At 38.5% G+C, this 9,376-nt stretch overlaps 1 protein-coding gene across 1 annotated transcript; it reads left to right on the forward strand.

The window, feature by feature from the left end:
• The first annotated feature begins 19 nt into the window (after positions 1 to 19).
• Positions 20 to 4,707, forward strand: LOC146523242 (uncharacterized). Its single transcript, XM_085145991.1, has 2 exons — positions 20 to 2,816; positions 2,917 to 4,707. Exons 1-2 carry the CDS (start codon positions 2,762 to 2,764, stop codon positions 3,651 to 3,653), a joined length of 792 nt encoding a protein of 263 aa, XP_085002117.1. The 5' UTR covers positions 20 to 2,761; the 3' UTR covers positions 3,654 to 4,707.
• Positions 4,708 to 9,376: the final 4,669 nt, after the last annotated feature.

Genomic DNA, 9,376 nt, shown 5'->3' on the forward strand with positions numbered 1-9,376 from the left:
CCAACCAGACTGGCCACCCCATGTCCCCCCTTAAGCCAAAACAATAAAATTCAATCAAATATCAAATGTACGATTATGTTTTCACGGTGAAGCTCAGATATCCGAGTGTAAGTGAATGCAGCATCGGCTTCTGCACTATGTGCATCACGTTAGCAAAGGTAAGAGAGCCAAGCACGAAAGACGGCACCGCAGGAAACAATTTTTCGGTGAAAGACAATGAGGACAGAATAAATGTCCCGGTAAGTAATATTAAGTTTGTTGAGTTTAGTAAACTTTGGTGAAATTAGAATACCAAGGAAAAAATAACACTTAAAGAATTATTGCAGCCGTCGAGTATTTCAGACAGTATGCTACTGAGGGGAGGTAACATAAGAGTTATGAGTTATAAGATATAATCCAAGTCGTAACATTGCTGTATGGAGCTGCAGATTTGGTTGCAGGTTAACGTAGCTGGACTGGCCATCGGGCATACCGGGCATATGCCCGGTGACTTATTTTTAAAAAATAATTTGTAACGGCATGAACAATGAAAGGTGGTGGATTGGCCAGATGCAGGTCGATGTGTTAAAATAACTCAGTTGTTTGGTGGTGGCTATGGCGGAGCTTCCACAGAGGCCAGCAGGTGGATGAGGGAAGGGGAGGCAGGAGGAGAGGCCCGAGGCAGCCGCCAGTCTGAGTATCAGGTGAACTGAACTTCAGGTAAGAAGTTATGACCTGCAGTCTATCTGGGTCAGATATAAACCAAGTTTAGGTGGAGTTTATTTTCGTTGTGCTGACAGTCAGTTACAATAACTCGTACTGCTACTAGCTAGCATGACGGAGTTTCTATACAGCTGGGTGGGTTCTTTGATGTTACTGATAGTGAACTTTATTTTATTCATAAGATTAGTTAGTAGAGTTGCCAACGGCTCCTTAAAAAATGGAATGGTCCCTCATTCAGAGAAAATATTACGTGTTTCGTATTGAGCTGAGAAGAGACGCAGTTTGTCCCGTACTTTAGCTATAATGAAAAAAAGACACAAAGCTGGATTTATTCTGTCTTTACGCTGCACAGCTGCCTCTTCTTCTCTCATTCTCTCCCTCCCCTGTTTCTACTTCAATCATGAAACTGATGATCAGCTGATCGGCTTTTCTCTCTTGTTTATTGATCGCCCACTTTGCGCCAGAAAGAAGAAACCAGCGGATGTCGCGCTAAACAACAGCAGCACGTTTAAGCTTGATCAGCTGTTGTTAGAATTTATTTAATATTAATTTCTAGTATCAGCTGATGTTTGCTGGAGCCACAGCTGTAAAAGCTGCTGGTCATGATATCGGTTTGGTTATCTGGTGAGAGGGAAACATGAAGATGAAACCAGGAGATGTCCTTACTGAATCATCAGAGCTGAACAGCTCTGAGAAACAGGTTTACCTTTCAGGTGACATGAATGAGTTGAAGGGAAGTTATGAACTGTTTCTGAGAGACAAATAACACCAGGCTCCTTTGTAGCTGACAACTAGTAACTGTGCAGGGGCGGGTCTAGGAAAGTTTTGCGATGAAACGATTTTCACTTTTTTTGTAGTTTATTGCACTTTTTTGCAATTAATGTAGTTACTATGGCATACTGTGGTAGGACTCGACTTATGCGGTCAAAGAAGTGCAGGAGACTGATGCTGTCCAGTGTAGCAAGTGATTTAGTCACCATTTTGTGACCCAAACAATATTTACAAAGAAACAAATAAAAAAAATCAACTCTATAATTAACTCAGTTCAAATAAACATAACTGAACTTAAATCAACGGAAATTAAGGTCAAACTGCACACAGCTACACTGACCCGAACCTTTGTTCTTGAAACACCTGAGTTCTTCTGCTTAAATAGTCCACTTAATCAAACAATTTCTCCTCTGGACTATTCCATTCAGTAGGTAGATACGATGAACATGAATATATTTAAACCTCTACTACTCCTCTTTACTGGCAACATGAACTCTGTAGTGTAATCAATACATATTATAACAATAAATCTACTTTCTTCATAAACCCTCTAAAATCAACTTTATTAAATTATAAGAGTTCTTCCCCTTCTGCACTTGGTCTCTTCCTGTGACCTCAGATGAACCCAGAAGCTATAAAGCAGGAAGTAAAACTACATTTCCTCCTTTTGTTTCTGGAAGACAGGTAGGTAAGGTAAGTTCTAAACAATACAACTTAACAGTTGAAATAAATAACATTTTAACTTAACAAACTTGTAGGAATTGATTTAAACCAAGATGTTATATTATATAATCTGTAAAAGTGCAAAACATAAACAAACCCGGGATAGTAGATGTTTGCCTATTGCAGATTACATGTGAAATATGGTTAAATCAAAACAAGAATGTTAACTAAGAATATGGACAAATGGTCTTCTCACCCACTTTGTCACACATACATATTATTAAAATATGGGCTATAACAGTTGTATTGATGTATAGCAACTTGAAATGCTCCCAAAAATGGCTCCACAGCATGTAAAAATATAAAGTAAGCTCTGGAGGACTTGGTTCTATGGTAGGTCTTAAAGGGTTAATGAGTTAACATCTAGTATATCTCACCTCTGATCTAAATCATGATGTCCTTCTATTTTCTTTTCTCAGCTACTAAGTTTACCACTACAGACGTCAATGATCACGTGATCTAGTTTTCCATATACTGTATAGCTTCTGATTGGCCAATGAAATGTAATCTTCACTCTTAAAAGTGAAGAGTCGCCATTCTTTTATTCAGTACGACTGTTGGAACAATGGCATCTGCACACATTGTCTTCTATCTGATATGTTTGTTCTTGGGTGTAATTGGTAAGTTTGTGTTTAACTACAATCTAATTCTTTTAAGGTCTTTTTTCTCAGCTGTCATGTTCCACAATGTGTATTTGCTTTGTCTTTCATTTCACCACAGCTCAGAAGAACAACATGCATTTATCCTCCTCTGTTCATGAGGAAGCACGTTTTATATCAGCTAAATCTGGAGACAGAGTGACTTTACATTGTTACAATGAACAGAATGTTTATGCACGTTTTTACTGGTATAAACAAACTTTAGGAGAGAAACCAAAACTCATTTCTACTTTCTATAAGTCAGAAACCAATTTTGTACAATTTCATCATCCATTCAACAATAGTGCACGTTTCAGACTAGATAATGAAAAAGGAAAAAAACATTTGATTATCTCAGACTTAAGTGTTTCAGACTCAGCAACTTACTACTGTATATGTTCCTATTTCCGCACATCAACATTCTTAGAGACCATTATTGTCAGTGTCAATGATTCAGATTTAAACATACAAGCTTTAGTTCATCAGTCAGCATCTGAGACCATCCAGCCAGGAGGCTCTGTAAGTCTGCACTGTATGGTGCACACTATGCTGAGCTGTGATGCAGAACACAGTGTTTACTGGTTCAAAGACTCTGAAGATTCTCAACCAGGACTCATTTACACCCATGGAGTCAGAAATGATCAGTGTGAGAGGAAAGAAAACAAAAGCACACACACCTGTGTCTATAACTTGAGAATTGAGAGCCTGAATGTGTCTCACTCTGGGATCTACTGTGCTGTCGCCCTATGTGGACACATACTGTTTGGAAACGGGACCAAGCTGGACTTTGGGGGTAAGTCGCTTTTCCAGCAGAGGTGACTCACATTAGTGATGGGTCGTTCGCGAACGAAATGGCTCTTAGAGCCGGCTCTTTGAAGTGAACGACGCGAGCCGGCTCCTTATTGGGAGCCGTGAGGGTTTTTTTTTTTTTTTCTTTCTCTCACCCTCTCTCTCGGCCTTTTTTCCGCTAAACTCCACATGCGCGGCCTGTACTTTGCGCTGGGCAGAGGGGGGAGGGGCGTTAGTTACACTCGCAGTAGCACAGGAACAGAGCCAGAGGCTTGTGTTGTTTCACGTTTTGAGTTGTTTCACGTTAAATTTGTTTAAAAGGAAAAAGCTGAAAATTTAAATAGTTAAAAGTTTAAAATGTAAATAGTTGTTTTTGTATTATATGATTTATTTATTACATTTTATGTGGAGTGAATAAATAAAGTATATTTATGGTGGACCTTAGAGACAAAGCACGTACAAACTCCAAAACACGTACAAACTCAGAATCACGTACAAAAGACAACAGAAGTGCTCCAGGATGCTAGGGCGCAGTGTTGAGCTTTTGTTACCTAGTGGCTACACAAGCCAGGAAGTATCAACAACCGGATTTGGTGTGTGGTAGTAACAGGTAAATGAACTTTTTTTTAAAATTATTTGAATAAATATGAGTGCTTGTCTATAAATACACAAACAATACACACATGCTTTCAATTGTGTAATTTAAGTGATCTGGGTAGCTCTGTTTTGGAAGTTCAGTAAACGCTAGAAATGTGTTTTGGAGTTTGTACGTGCTTTTTGGAGTTTGTATATGCTTTAGAGTTTTTACGTGCTTTGTCTCTAGGGGCCATATATAAACATATATAAATAAAACCACTTTTTCTACATTAGTTATTCCTTTTCTGCATAATTTTATATTATTGTTAATGATTAAATAATTAAAGCAACAAAACAACCTGAAGAGCCGGTTCGGAGCCAAAAGAGCCGGATTTCTAAAAAGAGCCGGAAATTCCATCACTAACTCACATGGTATTATAGATAGGAGCAGATCATATTTGATGAACTGAAGATGAAAAGCTAAATAGCTCTGTCATTTCTAGGATTTACAGATTCTCCTGCCCTGATGTATTTCTTAAGCGCAGCTTTAACGCTCACCACCATCATCAGCGTGTTATCAACTTTTTTAGTGTATAAGATGAAAAAGAGGAACAACTGCCAATCCAGAGGTTAGAATCTGTTTTCATATTTTACTCTTGTGTTTAAAAATAGTGGCATTTAAGTTTAAATCATTTCCTTTTTTTCTCAGCAGACTCAAACACAAATGATTCTGTAAATTTAGAGGTGAGTTTTAAAGTGTGGAAGTTCATGTGTTTTTAGGAAATGACATTTCTTGTTGAATTGTTATCTTGATTCTTTTGGTGTCCAGAGCACCCAAGAGGACAACCTTCATTATGTTGCTTTGAGAAAATTTAGGACGAAAGAAGCAAGAAGACAGACGAGCAACACCCAGGATGAATGTGTGTACTCCGGTATAAAGTAAACAATAGAAATTAAGATCTATAGTATTACCTTTCTGCTGTAGTCTTTTCATTTTTTGGTCTGAAAGAAAAGATATTTAAAAAATGATTTAACTGCTAACAGCATTTGATCACTTGTATAATTTTGAAATTCCTGTAAATGTAATTCCAGTAGATACTTTGTTTTGGATTGTTGGGTTTGATGTATTTTTTTGTAGTTTTTGTGTAATAATGTATAGTATTATTGTGAGTAGTAGTCTCCCAAGTATTCCTGTTTATAATGACTTTCACCTGCATGTTATTTCATACCAGTTTAACATTCCCAGTTAGTATTTATAGTCCTGTCTTCCCTTTGTTCTTTGTCTCTGTGGCGGTCTATCTCCACCCTCTGCTCCTTCTGGTTTCTGAGGATCTCTAAAATGACTTTTGGATTTCTGTTTTTTTCTATTTTGTAATTCTGTTTGCAACCTAATAAAATATTAGCTTTCTGTCTGCCTTCAGTCCTACACTTGCATCATTAATTCTTCAAACTGTGACAGGTTTGGCATCAATCATGTGAAGGACGAATACACTGAATCATGGAAACATCACACTGTACTCACATGGCCTCCACAGTCACCAGATTCCAGTTCCACAGAGCATCTTTGGGATGGGAGATTCATATTGGGGATGTGCAGATACCAAATCTGCAGCAGATGCTATTATATCAGTATAACTAATATGTCTGAGCAAGGTTTTGTTTTGAAGAATTAAAACTGTACAAATGAGTGTTGGATACTGAATGGATATTGCATATTTAAAATGTAAAGATCCAGCTTTAATAGAGATTATCCCAAGAATAAGATAATCCCCAATGAGCAGCAATACTCACTTTTAAAAGGAAGAAATCTCCAGCAGAACCAAGCTGAGGAAGGCTTTGGAAAAGAGGAGCTATAGAGGAGAAAATGGAAGAGCACAGAGAGACAATGTCAACATACAAACTATGACATGCTGTAGTGGTGAATCACCACATGGGAATGAAAATAAAAGCATAAGTAAGAGATGGTTTGGTGTCACCTGATCCGTTCATAACTCTAAACTTGACCAAAAACGAAAGTTTGTCGCCTAATCTTAAAAGTAGAGGTCACCCAAATCCAAACTAGGACCTGTATTAGGTATTAGTAATGCCATTTAGAGTTAGTACTGGTTAAACAGAATATGTATGAGATTTTTATGATAACAATAACTGTCTTTTCTCAATTTAAAGGTGGAAAAAAAACTGTACCAATTGTCTATCTTAAGAACAGTGTGTCAAGTCACACGCCACACGCCATCAAACTGTTTAACTCCTCGTTGGAGGAGAGGGGAGGGGGAAAAGGAGGACAAAGGAGGGCGGGAACAACTGAGCTGTAGTGCTTTTCTTCACTGTGCAATATTTGCAATATTTTTTCTTATATTCGACTGTGCAATAATCACTGTGCAATAGACTCACTCAAATGTGCAATACGCTGGTATTCCTATTTATTGCTATTATTTATTCTGTATTTATATATGTGTATATGTGTATATATGGTATATTTATGCTCATATCCTTACTCTCATTCCTCTTTATTGTATCTGTAACATGCAACTTCTGTCGGTGCTGTGCTACTGGAAACTGAATTTCCAGGAGGAACCTGAGAGATTAATAAAGTTTCTCCTAATCTAATCTAATCTAAAAAACAAAAAGGTCAAACACCAATGTCACGCCTCCAAACACTGGTTCTAACACTTGGTGTTTCGAGTCTACCTGATTTTGACATTTCCTGGTTCTTCTTCTCAGTTATATTTAGATTCCCAATTTTCTTTTTTCTTTTATATTGAGCCTTTTCTTAGTTTCAGTCTATACTGTATTCTTTGAATCCCTGTGTATTCTTACCTCCCTTGTGTTCATGCCCCTGGTCCCTTTAACATTAACCAGTAATGACTTCATGAACTTCTTCACAAATAAAATTTTTATCATTAGAGAAAAAATTACCAATAATCATCCCACAGATCTAATATTATCTACAGCTACTCTTAGTACCATTGATGTACCACAGGCCTTCAAGCTGGCTGTAGTTAAACCTTTACTCAAAAAGCATCTCTAGACCCAGCAGTCTTAGCTAATTATAGGCCAATCTCCAACCTTCCTTTCATATCAAAAATCCTTGAAAGAGTAGTTGTCAAACAGCTAACAGATCATCTGCAGAGGAATGGTTTATTTGAAGAGTTTCAGTCAGGTTTCAGAGTTCATCACAGCACAGAAACAGCTTTAGTGAAGGTTACAAATGATCTTCTTATGGCCTCTTCTTATGGTGTTCGATCGCTCTGTGGTAGAGTATCACTTCCTGTTCCTGCTCAAACACAGTTGTGTTTCTGAGTAGCTTATTTGCTTAGCAGTTTAATTAACAACTTTTAAATACATTCTTTTTTCATAGTATAATCTTCACGTGCTTCATCCGAAGCACACTTTCTGTGTACTCACTACCTAATTTATAGCCAAAGTATTCACTCACTGTCTCTGTACTGTTTCACTAGCTTAGCTCGTAGCCAACTCGTTAGCACCATGGCTACTTCACCTGTCCCTCCTGCACTTTCTTGCTCATTGTGTCAGATGTTTAGTTACTCCTCTGCCTCCTTTAGCAGTAATGATATCTATAACAAATGTAGCATATTTGCAGCTCTGGAGGCCAGGATTACTGAATTGGAGACTCGGCTTCGCACCCTTCACTCACCGCAGCTGTTCCCCGGCAGATCCCAAGCAGCTGCGGAAAGAGGGCGGCTGAGTAACAGTGAGGAGGAAGCATAGTCCTAAACAGAAGCCCCAGGTACACCACCAACCCGTTCATGTGTCTAACCGTTTTTCCCCACTCGGTGACACACCCGCCGGGGGTCAAACTCTGGTAATTGGTGATTCTGTTCTCAGACATGTGAAGCTAGAGACACCGGCAACCATAGTCAATTGTCTTCCAGGGGCCAGAGCAGGCGACATTGAAGGAAATTTAAAACTGCTGGCTAAGGGTAAACGTAAATTCAGTAAAATCATAATTCACGTCGGCAGTAATGACACCCGGTTACGCCAATCGGAGGTCACTAAAATCAATATTGAATCGGTGTGTAACTTTGCCAAAACAATGTCGGACTCTGTAGTTTTCTCGGGTCCCCTCCCCAATCAGACCAGGAGTGACATGTTTAGCCGCATGTTCTCCTTAAATTGCTGGCTGTCTGAGTGGTGTCCCAGAAATGATGTGGGCTTCATAGATAATTGGCAAACCTTCTGGAGGAAACCTGGTCTTGTTAGGAGAGATGGCATCCATCCCACTTTGGATGGAGCAGCTCTCATTTCTAGAAATATCGACAAATTTATTAAACCCCTCAAAATATGACTATCCAGAGTTGGGACCAGGTTGCAGTCTTACACGCCTCTCTGCAGCTTCTCTCCTCCTGCTACCCCCCCAAAAACCCATCTCCATAGAGACTGTGTCAGCTTCCAAAAAGACAAAAAACAAACTAAAAACCAGCAACAAACAACTTAAACATTTACAAAGAAAGAACAATACAGTATCCACATCTGAACCAAAGAGTAAAACAGTGAAATGTGGATTATTAAATATTAGGTCTCTCTCCTCCAAGTCTCTGTTAGTACATGACTTAATAATTGATCAACAAATTGATTTACTCTGCCTTACAGAAACCTGGTTGCAGCAGGATGATTATGTTAGTTTAAATGAACCAACACCCCCGAGTCATTCTAACTACCAGAAATCTCGAAGCACAGGTCGAGGGGGCGGTGTGGCAGCAATTTTTCACACCAGTCTATTAATTAATGAAAGACCAAGACAGACTTTTAATTCATTTGAAAGCCTGATGCTTAACATTGTCCACCCCAGCTGTGAAACTCAGAAACCAGTCTTGCTTGTTATCATCTATCGTCCACCTGGGCCTTACACAGAGTTTCTGTCTGATTTCTCAGACTTTATATCTAATTTAGTTCTGAGCTCAGATAAAATAATTATTGTGGGTGATTTTAACATCCATGTTGATGCTAAAAATGACAGCCTCAACATGGCATTTAATCTGTTGTTAGACTCAATTGGTTTCTCTCAAAATGTAAAAGAACCCACCCACCACTTTAATCACACTCTAGATGTTGTTTTAACATATGGCATAGAAACTGAACATTTAACAGTGTTTTCTGAAAACCCTCTCCTGTCTGATCATTTCTTGATAACATTTACATTTACAATAATTGATTAC

The sequence above is a fragment of the Neolamprologus multifasciatus genome, chromosome 3, assembly GCF_963576455.1.
Source record: "Neolamprologus multifasciatus chromosome 3, fNeoMul1.2, whole genome shotgun sequence".
NCBI classification, from domain to species: domain Eukaryota; kingdom Metazoa; phylum Chordata; class Actinopteri; order Cichliformes; family Cichlidae; genus Neolamprologus; species Neolamprologus multifasciatus.

Coding starts and splice junctions, on each gene's coding strand:
- LOC146523242 (XM_085145991.1), top strand. CDS start 2,762: ATGGCATCTGCACACATTGTCTTCTATCTGATATGTTTGTTCTTGGGT. Junction 2,817..2,916: donor TTTGTTCTTGGGTGTAATTG/GTAAGTTTGTGT, acceptor ATTTCACCACAG/CTCAGAAGAACAACATGCAT.